Source organism: Microcaecilia unicolor, chromosome 4 (genome assembly GCF_901765095.1).
Source record: "Microcaecilia unicolor chromosome 4, aMicUni1.1, whole genome shotgun sequence".
Taxonomy (NCBI): domain Eukaryota; kingdom Metazoa; phylum Chordata; class Amphibia; order Gymnophiona; family Siphonopidae; genus Microcaecilia; species Microcaecilia unicolor.
The window spans coordinates 88,830,527-88,849,905 of record NC_044034.1 but is presented as its reverse complement, the minus strand read 5'-3'; the positions used below and the strand labels follow the sequence as shown (position 1 = coordinate 88,849,905).

The 19,379-nt window shown below is 43.8% G+C and overlaps 1 protein-coding gene across 2 annotated transcripts in view; it reads left to right on the top strand.

The window, feature by feature from the left end:
• The window catches only part of LOC115468605 (phosphatidylinositol 3,4,5-trisphosphate 3-phosphatase TPTE2-like), a 149,924-nt gene that overhangs the window by 70,374 nt on the left and 60,171 nt on the right, over positions 1 to 19,379 (top strand). For both annotated transcript variants that reach the window (XM_030200427.1, XM_030200426.1), the window contains 2 exons: positions 6,050 to 6,211; positions 17,046 to 17,165. In XM_030200427.1, the coding sequence (XP_030056287.1) occupies positions 6,050 to 6,211; positions 17,046 to 17,165 (282 nt within the window). The remainder of the gene's footprint in view (positions 1 to 6,049; positions 6,212 to 17,045; positions 17,166 to 19,379) is intronic.

Genomic DNA, 19,379 nt, shown 5'->3' with positions numbered 1-19,379 from the left:
GCTTTGGTTACGTTATGTTGCAGAGTTAAGACATTTAAGTTGGATCGTTAGGGTATGCCTTTTTGAACAGGTTAGTTTTTAGTAGTTTCCGGAAGTTTAGGTGGTCATTTGTTGCTTTCACGGCATTTGGTAGTGCGTTCCATAGTTGTGTGCTTATATAGGAGAAGCTGGATGCATAGGTTGATTTGTATTTGAGGCCTTTGCAGCTTGGGAAGTGGAGATTTAGATATGTTCGTGTTGATCTTGTTGTATTTCTGGTTGGTAGTTCTATGAGGTCTGTCATGTATCCCGGTGCGTCGCCGTAGATGATTTTATGAACCAGGGTGCAGATTTTGAATGCAATACGTTCTTTGATTGGGAGCCAGTGCAGTTTTTCTCGTAGGGGTTTGGCGCTTTCGAATCTTGCTTTTCCAAATATAAGCCTGGCTGCTGTGTTTTGAGCAGTTTGGAGTTTTTAAATAACTTGTTCTTTGCACCCCACATAGATTCCATTGCAATAGTCTAGGTGGCTTAGTACCATGGATTGCACCAAGTTGCGAAATATTTCCCTGGGGAAAAAAGGTTTCAATCATTTGAGCTTCCACGTTGAGTGGAACATTTTCTTTGTTGTAGCTTTCACTTGGCTCTTTAGCGTGAGGTTTTGGTCGATTTTGACTCCGAGAATTTTCAGGCTGTCTGAGATCAGGAGGGTGTAGTCTGGGGTGGTTATGTTGGTGGGTTTATTCGTGTTGTATTGAGATGAGAGGATGAGACAGTGTGTTTTTTCTGAGTTAAGTTTTAGTTGGAATGCATTTGCCCATGAGTTCATGAGTTTTCCATTCCTTTCCTAATAATTTCTAATAGTCAGTCTTATTCACGTAATCCCCCATTACAGTAGTGTTCCTTGGTCGGCTGCCACCTGGGGCAGATCACCGCTGCGCACCCCCACCTGGTGCATCACCTCGAACCCCCTCCCCAGGTGTATTGCTCTTACCTCCTGGGGTGCTGGGAGCAGCCGCGCTGCTGTTGGCTCCGCCAGTGCCCTGTTCCTTCTGCCCCAGAACAGGAAGTAACATCAAAGAGAGCTGACAACCGCATGGCTGCACCCTGCATCCCCCCCCCTGCAGCACGCACACGGGGTGGACCGCCACCACCGGCCCGCCCTCAGTACACCGCTGCCTCATTATAATGGAGATTTCTAGCAGGGGCATAGCTAGGTGGGGCCACGGGGGCATGGGCCCCCACAGATTAGCCCTGGCCCCCTCTACTTTCGACCCCCCTCCCCCCCGCCGCTGACCCTCCCCCGCCACCAGGTCTCCGGCGCGTTTGCTGATCTGTTTCTGTGAGTCCTGACTCCTGACATCCTGCATGCACATCCTGTATGTAGCAAAGGTACCTGGCGGGGGGGGGGGGGGGGGTCAAAAGTGGCAGGGGAGGGTTGGCAGCTGGGGGAGGAGGGCTAAAATGCGCCCTCCCACCTCGGGCACTAGACCCCCCCTCCTGCCGAGATCTGGCTACGCCCTGATTAATAGACCTGATGAGAAACCCTTCTTCAGAGTCACTGGGAAGAGGGAGTGAGCTAAAAATGTGAAGCTCAGCCCTAAGGGGAGTGTTTGTAGGAAAGTGCTGAGGGAAATGTTTCTGGTTATTGAATGACAGTAGGAGAGGAGTTTGGAATTAATAAATATTGTTGTTGGGGAGAGCACATGGTCTTTTGTTGCCTCTACCCCAGCAGGACCCGTGTGGAGAGGGGATGTCCTGGATGGGTTCAGTGAATTATGACTGAGCTAAGTGGAGGTTTGTGCCAGTAAAAGCATTAACTGAAGTGGAGGAGTGCTCTAGGTGGGAAGCAGGGGAACCCATCCTAGGAGCAGGAACAGGGAAGGAGCCTGCTCAGAGCCAAAGGGAGTAGCCCATAGCAGTGCACCTTTGAAAGAAAGTGGGCAGATTGGGAGGTCTGACCCATAGAGAAGATCGCTTGCTGTACCAGTGCTGCAGGCACAGCCTTAGATTGTTCACCCAAAAAGGGTGGATAATGGACTGGAGGAGTTGTAAATATGTACATACCATAGGATTCAGCATTGAGTTAAAAAAAAAACCAAAAAGAAGCAAATCGCCAAAAAACCTTTCATAAAAAGTTGAATTTATTCCACCACAAAATCTTAAATGTAAGAGCCCGACATGGCCGTGTTTCGCCCACCTAAAGGGCTGCATCCAGGGGCTTGATATACCAACCCAGTGGTATAGTCTAAACAGTTCCACCTACTCAGGGTCGGTCTTAGCAATTGTGGGGCCCTGTGCAGACCAGTTTGGTGGGGCCCCCCAGCCCCTTGCCTAGCCCTGCCCCTAGCCCAACCGTGCCCTACCCCCTGCCTAGCCCCACCCCCAATGACTCACTTCTACCCTTTTTACTCATCATCCTCTTCTCACTCATCTCCCCTGAGAACCCTGGGTATGAGCAACACGGAATGGATCTACTTTCTGGGATCCTGGTGGATAACTGTGGCCCAGACTAACCACTGCGACAGCTAGGATGTTGGGCTTAATGGACTTTTCACCTGACCCATTATGAAATTGTGTTCTTATATAATTAATCAGAAGTAAGAAATAGAGGGGGAAAAAATAAAAGCCATGGAAAGTGTCCTGCTTAAGAACTTTTAATGGGCACCAACCTACATTTTAAAAATTTCCACCCCTGTCTGAAATAGCTTAGTGTTAGGTGGTGAACTGAAACCAGTTAAGAGATTTAAGTACATTTGGGACTATTAAAAAAAAGGGGGCAGTTGGAAGGTTTCTTTTGGCTGCCCTGACATGCGATTACCTCTCATCACACGTATTCAAGGAACTGGTTGAATTACCCCCAGTACGACATCTTTACCTCAACCTCTCCCTCCCTTCAACTCTCTCCAGTTCACCATCGCTTTCCCTGGCCGTGGTCCCACATCTCTCCCTCATTCTCAACCCCTACCCCACCCCCATCCTACCTTTAACTTGTCTTTGAGGTCCTAACAGCAGCAGCAATTCAAACAGGTTGCCTGCGAAGACCTAAGAGCCTTCTTTCTGCCGCATGGCTTGCACCCCGCCCTGCCCAAAACAGAAAGCTGTCTGGGCCAACCAGGTCCTTTGTTCTGTAGTATCCCACCCCTTTGCTGTAACTTCCTTTTACGTGTGGGCGGGACGCTGCAGAAGGAAGGATCGGGTCAGTCCAGACAGCTTGTTCCTGTTACCACTGCTGGCACCACCAGTTAAAAAAAAAAAAAAAAAATCAGGTTTTTGTGGATGGGGGAGGGAGGCATTGGATTAAGGGGGAGGGAAGGGATTGGTACTTGATCTGCCAGGGGAGAGGAAAAAGAGAGGGAAAAACAGGTCTCTAATCAGTGCGGGGCCCCTGGGAGTGCGAGGCCCTGTGCGGCCGCACAGGTTGCTCCTACTTAAGACCGGCCCTGAACCTATTGGACTTAAAGAGCTTCTGTCTTGAGAAACAGCAACATCAATTTACCATGTTAAGGGGCAAATTTAAGGATTTACCACGAATTGCTGCTGCTGTTTCTCAAGAGAAGCTGTTTTAAGTCCAGTAGGTAGAATTGTTTAGACTGCACCACTTAGTTGGTATATAGCCCTTGACACAGCCCGTTAGGAGGGCAAAATGTGGCTGTGATAGGCTCATACGTTTAAGATTTTGTGGTGAATAAATTCAACTTTTTATGAAAGTTTTTTGCAATTTGCTTCTTTTTTTACTCCATGCTGGATCTTATGAGTTGCCTGCCTATTTGTTTCCTCATTCCATTGGAGTTACAAAGATCATTGAAATTTACACCAAAGTCTTGAAATGGCATTTAACCTCATTTTGGATACAAATTTTGGATACAAATTGACATGTTGGATACCTAAAGAACTGTTTGCCTCTAGAATGTACAGTGGGGGAAATAAGTATTTGATCCCTTGCTGATTTTGTAAGTTTGCCCACTGACAAAGACATGAGCAGCCCATAATTGAAGGGTAGGTTATTGGTAACAGTGAGAGATAGCACATCACAAATTAAATCCGGAAAATCACATTGTGGAAAGTATATGAATTTATTTGCATTCTGCAGAGGGAAATAAGTATTTAATCCCTCTGGCAAACAAGACCTAATACTTGGTGGCAAAACCCTTGTTGGCAAGCACAGCGGTCAGACGTCTTCTGTAGTTGATGATGAGGTTTGCACACATGTCAGGAGGAATTTTGGTCCACTCCTCTTTGCAGATCATCTCTAAATCATTAAGAGTTCTGGGCTGTCGCTTGGCAACTCGCAGCTTCAGCTCCCTCCATAAGTTTTCAATGGGATTAAGGTCTGGTGACTGGCTAGGCCACTCCATGACCCTAATGTGCTTCTTCCTGAGCCACTCCTTTGTTGCCTTGGCTGTATGTTTTGGGTCATTGTCGTGCTGGAAGACCCAGCCACGACCCATTTTTAAGGCCCTGGCGGAGGGAAGGAGGTTGTCACTCAGAATTGTACGGTACATGGCCCCATCCATTCTCCCATTGATGCGGTGAAGTAGTCCTGTGCCCTTAGCAGAGAAACACCCCCAAAACATAACATTTCCACCTCCATGCTTGACAGTGGGGACGGTGTTCTTTGGGTCATAGGCAGCATTTCTCTTCCTCCAAACACGGCGAGTTGAGTTCATGCCAAAGAGCTCAATTTTTGTCTCATCTGACCACAGCACCTTCTCCCAATCACTCTCGGCATCATCCAGGTGTTCACTGGCAAACTTCAGACGGGCCGTCACATGTGCCTTCCGGAGCAGGGGGACCTTGCGGGCACTGCAGGATTGCAATCCGTTATGTCGTAATGTGTTACCAATGGTTTTCGTGGTGACAGTGGTCCCAGCTGCCTTGAGATCATTGACAAGTTCCCCCCTTGTAGTTGTAGGCTGATTTCTAACCTTCCTCATGATCAAGGATACCCCACGAGGTGAGATTTTGCGTGGAGCCCCAGATCTTTGTCGATTGACAGTCATTTTGTACTTCTTCCATTTTCTTACTATGGCACCAACAGTTGTCTCCTTCTCGCCCAGCGTCTTACTGATGGTTTTGTAGCCCATTCCAGCCTTGTGCAGGTGTATGATCTTGTCCCTGACATCCTTAGACAGCTCCTTGCTCTTGGCCATTTTGTAGAGGTTAGAGTCTGACTGATTCACTGAGTCTGTGGACAGGTGTCTTTCATACAGGTGACCATTGCCGACAGCTGTCTGTCATGCAGGTAACGAGTTGATTTGGAGCATCTACCTGGTCTGTAGGGGCCAGATCTCTTACTGGTTGGTGGGGGATCAAATACTTATTTCCCTCTGCAGAATGCAAATAAATTCATATACTTTCCACAATGTGATTTTCCGGATTTAATTTGTGATGTGCTATCTCTCACTGTTACCAATAACCTACCCTTCAATTATGGGCTGCTCATGTCTTTGTCAGTGGGCAAACTTACAAAATCAGCAAGGGATCAAATACTTATTTCCCCCACTGTATATGAAGTCTGAATAAACTGCCTGTTGCGGAGTTTAAGTAAAGTTTGCGTTTGGATTATAAAACCTGGATTTGAGTGGTTTCTGTGCATGAGAGTGAAATTTATTTACTCCCGGACTAACAAAGAAAAGTGAATAAAGAGAGTAAAGAGTAAAGGCCCAGCTTAACACCCTATGGCTTCTGGATTTTATCTGGCCCTGGCCTGCGCCCAGCTCAGTGAGTCAGAAGTGACTTAAGAATTTGTTGTTTTTTGTGGTCCTGGTCTCGGGTGCTGACCTGTAAAGAGCCAGCTGGTGCCCGACCTGTATGGAGAGACCAGGGTTACATACATATGTTCTCTTGTGTCCCCCTTCCCCCATTCTACCACCTGCAGAAATAGTAGGTGCAGTATTATGCACCTTTGCAGCGTGCGTGCTTTACGCTAATTAATTTTCAAACAGGAACTGCCTGGGTATATTCTTGTCTAATATTAACCGCAAATAGGCATGGTAAAAGTACCTGCATACTGCATGGGTATTTGAAATTTGCTCCTTAACATCTGTGACTATTGCTTTCCTTGCAGATGTTTTGGGGTTGTGCTCATATTTGTGGATATTATCCTTGTGATTGTGGACCTGTCCTTGACTGACAAAAGTAAGGAAGTTGGCAGGACCATTGAAGCCATTTCGTTGACCATTTCCATCTTCTTTCTAATCGATGTGCTGCTGCGGATCTTTGTGGAAGGGTAAGATTAACACGGCGGCTAGAGGTTACTGTTTCTTGCGTTCAGTGGCTAAAGTGAGCTTGGATAATTAGTGGTGATGTGTGTGTGAATGCCAGGACCTGAAACACTTGTTTTTCCTTTTAGTGTAAAGTCTTTTTATTAAAAGTTTTATGTTACAAGTGTGTGTGGGGGGGGGGGGTGTACATAATTGGGTAGTAATTGGGACTGGAGCGTTTAAGTCTTGTAGGGGGCTTGCTGTTAGGGGGGATGGGAGGGGGGATTGAGCGGGCTCATTATGTCTTTGCTTTTTTGAAGAGGGGAGAGGGTGAAGTTTGGTAGTACTATGGTTTTTTGGTTGTATTCTGCTTTGGGTAGGGGGTAGGGGGGTACGCGGGGTTAAACTAAATTGATCTTGATGGTTTGCAAAGCTGTATTACGAGTTCTTCTTTTCATACTGGTTTGTACTTTTTTAGCCATTTGTGAATTCCTTGTTTTCCATCAATAAAAAATTGTTGAACTATAAAAGTTATGTTACAAAAGAACAACAAATGAACAAAATGGGGTTCCATCAAAGACAAAACATCTAAGGTGTGAAACAATACAATAGAGGAAGTAAAAAGCTCTGACTCTTATGGCTCCCCACTACCAAACACCTCGCTTTGCCAGCCCACCTTTCACACCAGCCCAACCTTCCTTCCCTCCCAGGATGGTCCCACACCAGAAGTGTCCTTGAAAATGCCTGTAATCATAGTTGTAAATCATTAAGGACAAGACTGCACACACACAGAGATTTTGTATATAGGGCTTCTGTATTAACCAAAACTATTTTTTATGCTTAAAGGTAAGGTAAGCATCACAAGCCTCCCATAGCTTTAAAGCATGGAACGCGTTGCACCATTCTCAAAAGGACGGTGGGTGATCAGATATCCAGTTCTGCAGAATACATTTTTCCCCACAACACTAGCGTTATGTAAAAGAAAATGGCCCCCTTTAGACAAACCCACACCCCTTTAGAGAAACCCGAATAATAAACCTTGTGGGAAGGTACTAAAGACATGTGAAGAATGTTCCCCAAAAATGTCAGCAACTGGTGCCAAAACTTTTATTTTATTGAGTACATGTCCAATAAGCATGAGACAAAGAACTGTCTTCTGCACCACATTTAGCACAGAGAGGAGAATTCATACATCCAGCATAGTAAGCTTATGCGGGTGAAAAACACGCTCAGATCAGAGTTCGAACATGGCATTCTCTGAAATAAGCATGGCACACCACCAGTGGGAGTTGTTTTAATGTTCTAATAAGGTCATCGACCCTAAATCTGATACCTAACTTGATATTCCATTTATTCTACTATAATCTCAAATCGCTTCCATGGTACAAGAGCAATAAACTAGAAACAGATACGTGAAACTGGTCAGCAGGTATGAAAAAGAGCAAAGAAGATCAGAGTAGGGAGCCGTGGAGGGGCATAATCGAAAGGGACGCCCAAGTTTTGCTGAGGATGTCCTCACAAAACATCCCGGTGGAGGGGCGGGGAAACCCGTATTATCGAAACAAGATGGACGTCCATCTTTCGTTTCGATAATACAGTCGGGGATGCCCAAATCTTGAAATTTAGGTCGTCCTTAGAGATGGTCGTCCCTAGACTTGGTCATTTCTGATTTTCGGCGATAATGGAAACCAAGGACGCCCGTCTCAGAAATGACCAAATGCAAGCCCTTTGGTCATGGGAGGAGCCAGCATTCATAGTGCACTGGTCCCCCTGACATGCCAGGACATCAGCCGGGCACCCTAGGGGGCACTGCAGTGGACTTCATAAATTGCTCTCAGGTACATAGCTCCCTTACCTTGTGTGCTGAGCTCCCCAAAACCCACTACCCACAACTGTACACCACTACCATAGCCCTAAGGGGGAAGGGGGGCACCTAGATGTGGGTACAGTGGGTTTGTGGTGGGTTTTGGAGGTCTCACATTTACCACCACAAGTGTAACAGGTAGAGGGGATGGGACTGGGTCCGCCTGCCTGAAATGCACTGCACCCACAAAAACTGCTCCAGGGACCTGCATACTGCTGCGATGGACCCGAGTATGACATTTGAGGCTGGCATAGAGGCTAGCACAAAATATTTAAAAAAATTTTTTTTTAGGGTGGGAGGGGGTTAGTGACCACTGGGGGGAGTAAGGAGAGGTGATCCTCGATTCTCTCCGGTGGTCACCTGGTCATTTCGGCCACCTTTTTGTGCCTTGGTTGTAAGAAAAACAGGACCAGTGTAAATAATTTAGGGGGGTCTAGAACCCCTCAAGAAGGCTAAAGTGACCTTAATCTGACTCCATCTCTAAATAGCACTAGTACTGGGGTAATCAGAGGGTTGTGAAGTTCTAAGAGAAATTGCCACTAAGAGAATTGTTAGGTGTAAGGAAAAAGATACCAGCCTTATGACAAACTGGATTTAGATTACAAGTTATACAATGCAGTGAAAGATAGCCTGAAGCAGCAAAAGCATTTGTACTTACAGCCTTTCATCATTAAGTTAAGCCCACAAATCATCATTTGGAATGAAGAGTTTATTTGCACATCAGACTTTAATCAGGTACATTCATCAGACAGATTCTGGGTTCAATTGGACAGAGCCCTGCCCTCCTTCAAATGCGTTGGGGATATGTTCCAACTCTCTGTCTAAATCTCACCCCTTTTATAGTAGTTTGTCTGAATAGGAGTCTATGGCAGGACACTTTTTGCTTAATATTGCACAACCTCTGTGGTGTCCATCTGTGCTTCCGTTTTTGTAAACAACTTGTTCCCTAATACTAAAATTATCTGTTCTAGCTCTTGCAAAATATTGTGCAACTTCCTCTTTTGTCAACATGTGGTTTTTTTTTTCTTCTGCCAGAACATCTTGTTTTTAGCATATCAGTTTCACTTCCTCTTTTTCTATCATCTTATGATATGTGTGCCATAATATGGAAAATAAGCCCCATTTTAAGAACAACATTTTATCCCTCTTACCCATTATTCGTTCATTATAGGTGCCATATTCAATTAGAAAGTTATACCTGGTTGTGTTAAGACTCATTGTTCAGACCTGCTTTTGCAGATTCTTAACTTGCAGGAAAAGCAAGTCCTTGCTCAGCCAGTCATAGATTTTTAAACCTAGCTGGTATTTTTACAGCCTGAGTCCTAAATCTGGCCTTCCACCCTTCCGGTGGGCATCCAGTGAGGGCTTCTTGCTGTAGTATAATTATACATTCCCCACTTGTCACCCCCTCTGAGGAGGGGTGACACAAAGCTCGTCAAGCTCGTCATCATCCATTCCAGAAGGTGGTAAGCTATCAAACGAGAGGGGGAGTTTTGGTCTTACAAATTGTTAGAAGGTATGGTGCAAGATAGGAAACTTCATTCTCAGGTGATATATTATTTGGGCATATGGAATTCCCTTTATATTACCCAATCCCTTGGGCCTTAATCTTGATGTTACCCCTCTTAAGGCTAACTCAAACCTGTAGTGAGAGAGGTTTTATGAATGGGACAAATCCATGAGTTCATCTGCAAAATCTCATGAAGTATAGGTATGTGGGTAATAGCAATTTAAGGTGGATCATACTAATAAATACTTTCAGGTCTTGCTATGACTTCTATTGTATCTGTTGCATAGTACATGGGGAGATAATCTAATGTATCTATCTCAGTGGTCCTCGGAAGGAACAGTGGTTTTGATTAAGCATTGTTATGGTGGCTCAACAAATATATGCTTAGTACTCAGATTGCAGGCTGTTTTAGGTTGTAGGTATTCAGAATCCTTAAACAGGTCGGAATTCTTGGACCCTACTATTACTCATCATTAGCATCCAATCATGAGCACTAAAAAGTGGATAACAAGTATGAGGTTGCCTTATACAGCAAAAATGGTCAATCCTAGGAAAATGTATATTAACCAAGGTCATGCATGGATCTGGACATATGCATAATGACCTGGAAGTATGGGAAGCATTTTATATATCCGTTACCCCACTTGGAGCTTAGTCAAACCTACAGAAAGACATGCAGCTTAAGTAAGCCTATACCAAAGTTAAACAATTGCATAACAGGTTGATACAAACAGGGTTTACACCTGTATTACATAAACAGAAATAACGGGGAAACTCTTAGAAAAACAATTAGAACAATAAAGGAAATAATAGGAAAATAAAAATAAAACCTTTTCAATATATATAGACAGGATTGCTGCTAAACTGGAAAATAAAACAAAATATGAATCTATAATGTCCATAGACAGCAACAGTTAATCTCAAATGAAGTATCAGTTCTGAACTCTCTTTCATCGATCATGGTTGAGGCGGTGGAAGCGCTGAAGAATCTGGAAGATCTAACAGGGCTGGATTTTCAGGCTGGCTTGCTGAAGGAAGTGACTGGTCTTAAGATGGTTAGGCTGGTAACATCTGGTTCTGCGGCTGAGTAAACACGTATATCTTTCACATGGACCCAAGACTTGTGGTCCAGTAGTTTGCAAGGTGTAAAGATCATTGCCACAACCTTAGGGGATCTAACATCATTTGGGCCTGGATAGATCTTGAAGACGTATTTATGGTGTACAAACTTGGATCTTTCCATGTCTTTATTCTAGGCATATACCATCAAGTCCATCAAGAGTCAGAGGCTGGCAAAGGAATAAGCAAAATAACTGTATGCCTGAATGATACATTGCTATATCTTGGTGGGCATAATCAGTGTGAATTGAATAAGCAAAAATAATATATAAATGTCAAGAGAAATGAAAGACAATGTAAACATGGAGAAATCAGTGCTAATTAAGTGCAAAAACAAAAGGGAAACCATAAGGGTTAAATAATGAAAAGCCAATTTTCATAAATAGCAATAGTATATATAAAATTATATCTCCTGTTTGGTAGGGGTCAATTGCAACCCTCTTAATACTAGAAATTGGGATGTGCATAATATATCCCCACTTCTGGCTTGCATAACGTGCGAGACAGATTGGTAATTTTAACGAACACATGATCAAAATAACAATGGTTAAGTATATGGAACAAAATAAGTACAAAAACTAACAATAAAAATTTAGAGATGATGGTAAATGTTCAAGTTATTGATGTATGGAGGGCAATGTGTTGCCATCTATCGCCAATAGATATGGAATCTTCACCTGCGATGACTAACATTCACCAAGGGTTGAGCCCTCAGCTGCAGGAGGCCAGCAGGACTTACGAGCTAGACGATTCAGAAAGAAGGGTAGAGGCCAAAGCTTCTTGCAACTCCAGTAAGTGGAGAGCCTATCTCTTTCGCTCATGGACCAATCGATGTATCTGTTGAAACTCACACTCAATAATGTCTCGTATCTCACACCGGGTAATGTTGGGGTCTGTGCATCTGTCCTTTAATGTAGCGATTCTTTGCTGCAACATAGCCTTCAGATCAGACACATTATCGGGTAGCTCTTCTTTGCTAGCAGTCGTCTCCTCGGTGAGGGACGTCAGCATCAGAGAGGAGGGCCGTGAGGTGTATCCCTACTATGGTGTGTCCCCAAAACAGAAAAGTATCGAAAATGAAAAATTAAAAAAAATTAAAAAATGGAAAAAAAAAACACTCTGAAGGGTGTAAGATAAAAATAGGCTTAAAAAAAAATAAAAATAAAACCAAATATGATACATCTGAATTGCAGCAAGGCATATTCAGAAGGCAATGCCAGAAAAAGGTTCCTTTAAAAAGACAAATGAAAAAAAACATTCAAAAGTTATTGACCTTCACATAGAGTTTAAGTAACCCTTTTTCAATCAGACAAAGAAGTAGGAAGAAGCATATCGCTTCAAGACAAAATCACCACGTGGCAAGAGTTAGTTGAAGCAAGGTGTTAGTTAAATACACAAAGCATACTGTTTTAAATAGAAAGGAATCAGAAAGTTGAATGCATAATTTTCCTTATTTATGACTGAAAGCTTCACCAATTCTCAATTCAAGAATACTACAAAATCTATGATCAGCGCAAAATGTTCCCCCAAATGGCCAGTTCAAGGGAACATTTCTCGCATTTATTCCATAAAACGGATTTTTACAGCCTGAGTCCTAAATCTGGCCTTCCACCCTTCCGGTGGGCATCCAGTGAGGGCTTCTTGCTGTAGTATAATTATACACCAGGTAAAGTTGTCCAAGTGCTCGTCAGGGACGCCCATTTTTTTTCCATTATGGGTCGAGGACGCCCAAGTCCCGCCTTCGCTACGTCTCCGACACGCCCCTGTGAACTTTGGTCATCCCTGCGACGGAAAGCAGTTGGGGATGCCCAAAATCAGCTTTCGATTATGCCGATTTGGGTCGAAAGATGGGCGTCCTTCTCTTTCGAAAATGAGCCTGATAGTCAGAGCTCTTTACTTCCTCTATGGTATTGTTTCACACCTTAAATATTTTTCTATGTTGGAACCCTATTTTGTTCATTTGTTGTTGTTCTGTAACATAACTTTAAATAAAAAGATTTCACACTAAAAGGGCAAATACACGTTCTTTCTTTAAGATCTGCCTTTTGGATTGAAACCTCACTGTCTGAGATAAGCCACATTTTCTGCATTCCCTCCCTCTCATTTCTACCTGGTTAATCCTTGTCTGTTCTGATTGCACTGTATCTTTAACAACTGTTTTATTTGATATGGTTTACTGGGCACTGCACTTGAAAACCATTTTAGTTTCACAGCTAGCAAACCCGCAGATCTTGCGTCTTAGGCTCTACCCCTTAGCCCAAGCAGCGGTGTAGTAAGGTTGTTTAATGCAGCTTTGGAGATAGGTTTCACAACTAACACATTCTACAGATACTTGGTTGTTTAGGGATCTCCAGCAAAGGGAGAGAAGACCTTGTGCAGAAAGAGGACAGCTAGATAAAGGTCACCAGATCCTGCAAAATCAACTCCCCAACTCCATCTTCGGTTGGACTGAAGAATCGGTTTGCAGCCCTGGAGGCAGAAGAGCTCAAAACATCTCAAGAACAAGAGGAGAAAATGATCAAGAATCCCAAAGCCGCTGGATCGGTGGCCAACAAGAAACGAAAGGTAGTGGTTGTTGGTGATTCTCTTCTGAGAGGTACTGAGGCAGCCATCTGTAGACCAGACATGTTGTCCAGGAAGGTGTGCTGTTTGCCTGGTGCCAAGATTCGAGATGTAGCGGAAAGATTGCCTAGACTCATCAAGCCTACTGACCACTATCCTATGCTGCTTATTCATGTTTGCACAAATGATACTGCCAGTTATTCTACTGAACATATCAAACGTGACATCATGGCTCTGGGTCAGAGGATAAAGCACCTAGGTGCGCAGGCAGTGTTCTCATCAATCCTTCCAGTTGAAGGTAAAGGTCGAATGAGAGAAGCTCGCATCCTGGAGCTAAATGTGTGGCTGCGTGGATGGTGCCAACACAGCGCTTCGGTTTTCTGGACCATGTGATGATTTTCTAAGAGCTACTGAGTGGTGATGGTGTCCATCTTTCAAGGAAGGGACAAAGTATCTTCAATAAGACTGGCTAAAGTACTATCAAGGGCTTTAAACTAAATTTGCTGGGGATGGGTTAGAAAAGCCCCAAAGTCATAAATAACCCCCAGGAAGGTAAGACATCAAATACCCTTATAGAAAAGGAAAACAAAGTCACATCTGGAGAACCTTGTATACCAGTTCCCGTAGTATGAGAAACAAATTTCTAGATCTAGAGGCTGCAATGATAGAAGCCAACTTGGATTTAGTGGCGGTCATGGAGACATGGTTCACAGAGAGCCATAACTGGGATATAGTTATACCTGACTATAATTTATTCAGAAAGGACAGGGTAGGAAAGGAGTGGCATCATATGTTAAAAATAATATTAAAGTGACAGAACTGCATTGGTAACAGGGAAAGTAAAATGTATTTACATTGGGGTAATATATAGGTCACCTTCACAGAGAGAAGAAACAGACAGAGACCTAATTGAAGACATCCACAAAATAGCTAGGAAAGGGGAAGTATTACTAATAGGCGAACATGCCAAACGTCGATTGGGGCTTCCCTGCTGCACGATCATGTAGAAGCAAAGAAATCTTGGATTCTGTACTGGTAGAATTGTTTCATCAGTGAGTAAAGGAACCTATGAGGGATGGAGTTATCCTAGACCTGGTGCTCACAAACGGGGAGAATGTTTCTGATGTTACGGTGGGAGATCGTCTGGCATCTACCGATCACCGAATGGTATGGTTCAATATTAAGACAAAGGAGGAGAGGGCTTATTCAAGATTGAAGGTCCTAGATTTCAAAACAACTTTGCCGAGATGGGGGAATTTCTCAGGAATGGGAACAGCTGAAGGAAGTAGAACAGCAGTGGGTGAAACTGAAAGGAGCTATTTTAAAGGTGAGAAACCTTTATTTTAGAAAATTACATAAAAGTAAGAGGAAAAGAAGGCCACTCTGTTTCTCGAGCATAGTAGCTGAAAAGGGAAAGAAGGTTAGCCTTCATACGTTCAAGAACACTCAGAAAGAGGAGGACAGGCAAAAATATCTGGAAAAGCTAAGAGAAGCTGGAAAAGCTGTCAGGAATGTGAAGAGGCAAATGGAAGAAAAGATAGCCAATACAGTAAAATTGGGGGACAAGACGTTTTTCAGATATATAAGCGACAGGAGGAAGTGCCAAAATAGCACTGTGAGACTCAAAGCTGAGGGGAAGGTATATGTAGAAGCTGATAAGGATAAAGCTGAAGTGCTTAATAATTATTTCTGTTCTGTGTTCATGGATGAAAGGCCAGGGGTTGGACTGCAGAAAACAAATGCAAATGAGGATGGATGTGTGGAAGACCGGGACCGATTCTCAGAAGACTGTGTTTGTGAGGAGCTAGCTAAACTAAAAGTAGACAAAGTGATGGGGCCTGGTGGGGTTACATCTGGCGGCTCCGCTGTCTGAAATCTTCGATTCTTCAGAGTCTGGAGTGGTTCCGGAGGACTGGAGAAGGGCAGATGTGGTCCTTCTGCACAAGAGCGGAAGTAAGGAAGAGGTTGGGAATTACAGCTCTGTCAGTCTGACCTCAGTGGTGAGCAAACTTATGGAAACTCTTCTAAAGCGGAGGATTGTGAGGTTTCTCAAATCGAATGGACTGCAGGAACTGAGGCAGCATGGCTTCACTAGAAGCAGGTCGTGTCAGACAAATCTGATTGATTTCTTTGACTGGGTGACCAAACTGTTGGACTTGGGAAGTGCGCTAGATGTGGTGTACTTAGATTTTAGCAAAGCCTTTGACATGATTCCACACAGGCGACTGATACATAAACTGAGTGCCCTTGATATGGAACCTAAAGTGACTTACTGGGTTAAAAATTGGTTAAATGGAAGGAGAAGGTAGTGCTAAATGGAGCTTGCTCTGAGGAAAGGGATGTTATCAGTGGTGTACCGCAGGGGTCAGTCCTCGGGCTGGCTCTCTTTAATAAATCTTTGTGGAAGGGCTGTCTGGTAAGGTTTGTTTTCGGATAATACCAAATTCTGTAATAGGGTGGACACCCCGGAGGGTGTGGATAGCATTAGGAAGGATCTAGCGAAGCTTGAAGAATGGTCCGATAATTGGCAACTAAGATTTAATGCTAAGAAGTGCAGGGTCATGCACTTGGGTTATAAGAATCCAGGGGTGAAGTGCTTCTGTGTACGAAAGAAGAGCGGGACTTGGGGGTGATTTTGTCTGATGACCTTAAGGTAGAATAAGCAATGGTCAAAGCCAGAAGGATGCTTGGCTGCATAAGAAGAGGGATGACCATCAGGGAAAAAAGAGGTGATAGTGCCCTTGTATAAGTCTGTGGTGAGGCCTCATTTAGAGTACTGTGTGCAATTCTGGAGACACACTTACAGAAGGATATAAACAGGATGGAGTCTGTCCAGAGGGAGGCTATGAAATTGGTAAGTGGTCTCGGTCATAAAACATAGGGGACAGGCTTAGGGACCTCAGCATGTATACGCCGGAAGAGAGACAGGAGATAGAGGGGATATAATAAGAGACATTTAAATACCTCAGTGGTGTTAATGTACAGAAGGTAAGCCTTTTTCAAATGAAGGAAAACTCTAGAATGAGGGGGCATACGATTAAGTTACGAGGAAATAGGCTTAGGAGAAATCTGAGAACACACTCTTTCACTGAAAGGGTGGTGGATTCATGGAATGGCCTCCCGGTGGAGGTCATGGAGACGAAGACTGTGTCGGAGTTTAAGAAAGCGTGGGACAGGCATGTGGGATCCCTTAGGAAAGAAAGAGTTAGTGGTTACTAAGGATGGGTAGACTGGATGGGCCTTTTGGCCCTTATCTGCCGTCATGTTTCTAGAAATTCCAGTAGCACAGTTATTTTTAAGCAATTGTGAAACATAATGGGCCAGCCACATAAATGCATTGTGAGATTAAAAGGTTTCAAAGTGCCCGTCTCTGAAAGAAAATCTGCAACATGTAGACAACCACTCTGTCCTAGAAAAACAGAAATATCCATGCCTGGTGTAAAATCCTGATTACCCAAAATAGGCAGAAAGTCGGCATTGCCTGAATTTTTTTATGCCAGTAATGACCTTGGCACGGTCACACCAGATTTGAAAAATATGGAATCAACTAGGTATGAGGTTTTCTGTATGTGGAGTTGCCCTAGAATGTAGTAATGAGTCCATTCATTCTTCAAGCACTGATTTTAGTGATCTAGGTAACTCTGTTTTATTTGTTGCATTTGTATCCCACATTTTCCCACCTATTTGCAGGCTCAATGTGGCTTACATAGTACTTTTGTTTTGTTGACATGCTATAACCCACCTTTCTCCCCCCCCCCCCCCCCCCGAAAATGCTACCTTTTTTGTCTTTCTTTGTGTATTTCAGGTTCAAGCACTACTTTAACTCGAAGCTCAACATTTTAGATGCAGTTATTGTGGTGGTTACCCTGGTAGTTACTATAATCTATGCCTTCTCGGATTTCAGTGAGGTTAATCACATCCCCAGGTAAGCAATATATGATCAGATCAGTGTTAAATGACAGTGTGATGCTTGAAGTCATGTAATGGGCTTAGTGCAGTGCAACAATTTTCACCTGTTCCTGTGGACAAGAAACAAGAGTTTATTTGTACCAATGAAGTAATTTAAAAACAATTTCCATAAATTTCGGAATGTTAGGAGGCTAAGAGCAGCTTTTACAGCTTTACCTCTAAGCTCAGCAAGAGTTCTTCAGCTACAGTCGTGCCAGTGGGGGATGCTGTTTCACTATCCCATGTTCAATAGTGAGGGACAGGCAAGCTCTGCAGGATTCTAGGGAACCTGCTTATCTCTAGCAGTTGAAAACACAGTATTGAAGCAGTGCCCCCAGTGGTGTTCTGGAGCAGGCTTGCACGAGCTGTTTGTTAATTTTTAAAGAATTTTGGGAGCCAATTGTTAAACTTTAACAACCAGCTTCCAAAATTTGGGCTCGGTCCCTTCTTGGCATCGTTGTTCTCCTCCTCCCCTGTGGCTTGTTCCAGTGGTGTAGCTACAGGGGGCCTCTGGGGCCCAGGCCCCCCCATTTCTGTCTCAAACACCCCCCTCCCCTCAACAATAGTGGCCAGCCAGGTGGTTTTTTGCATCTTCAGGCTCCCTACCCCCGCAGACAGGCAGCTGAGCTCTCCCTCCCTTCCTTCGGGTCTAGCCAGCTATCTCTCCTTCCTGTTTTCAGCAGTGAGCCGCGGTGCAGGCAGCGCTGAAGACAGCTGCTTCCAGCTGCCCCAGTCTTATCACTTTATCTTGCCTTTTCAACTTCCTGTGAGAGGGATGAAGCAACGAGACGGACTGGGGCAGCCAGAAGCAGCTGTCTTCAGCGCTGCCTGCACCGCGGCTCACTGCTGGAAACAGGAGAGATAGCCAGCTGGACCTGAAGGAAGGGAGGAAGAGCTCAGATGCCTGACTGCGGGGACAGGAAGCAGGGAACCTCAAAACAAAGCAACCAAACCTGTGAGCTACTTCTTCCACGTTCTCGTTCTTTATTGTTGGCACCATTTTCATTTGATCCCACTTATATTTTCAAACATGCTGGCTTGTGCAGCTTACGGATGTGTAAACCGAGGAAGTATAATAATGAATAACTTTTCATAGGTAGAATAGTAATTTGCTATAAATTGTAATCGGTGTGTCATTTGGAGGGACTGGTTATAGGGATACTCTAGCATGCGTTGTATTTGTGCAGAGTTGTTTTTCTCCTGGTAAAGAGCCATTAAAACAGACATCATATTATGATAATCAGGTGCTCAACATTCAGAGTTTCTATCTATTTATGTATTTTACTTATAACATTTATCTCCCACATTAAACATGAATTAGGTTGAAACCTGACAGCATTTAAAATCTTTTCCTATGCCTAGATCAAAAGAGAAAGATGGTTTGTGGGAACTTGCTCCTTTTGTTTTGTGGAATGCAGTGGTATTATAAAAATGCACTTAATATTGTTTATTACTACTATTTATAAGAGAGATATTGAATAATGAGGGCAGAGCTACCTTCATGCAGTAGTCCAGTCAGTCTAAACATGCCACCATTGTCCAGTTCAGCACACTATTAGCCGTCAAGTTCATACAAAGCTAATTATGTTTAATGGCATATTCTATCACTATTTCATTGTTGCTACCAATAATTACATATTAAGGGCATTTGCTTTAAACTTTGTTTTAATTTGTTTATCTAGTCCTTACATGCACATGGTTTTGCTTTTTAAACCCAAAGGGTAATTGAATAATTACTACTACTACTACTACTATTTAGCATTTCTATAGCGCTACAAGGTGTACGCAGCGCTGCACAAACATAGAAGAAAGACAGTCCCTGCTCAAAGAGCTTACAATCTAATAGACAAAAAATAAATAAATAAAGTAAGCAAATCAAATCAATTAATGTGAACGGGAAGGAAGAGAGGAGGGTAGGTGGAGGCGAGTGTTACAAGTGGTTACGAGTCAAAAGCAATGTTAAAGAGGTGGGCTTTCAGTCTAGATTTAAAGGTGGCCAAGGATGGGGCAAGACGTAGGGGCTCAGGAAGTTTATTCCAGGCGTAGGGTGCAGCGAGACAGAAGGCGCGAAGTCTGGAGTTGGCAGTAGTGGAGAAGGGAACAGATAAGAAGGATTTATCCATGGAGCGGAGTGCACGGGAAGGGGTGTAGGGAAGGACGAGTGTGGAGAGATACTGGGGAGCAGCAGAGT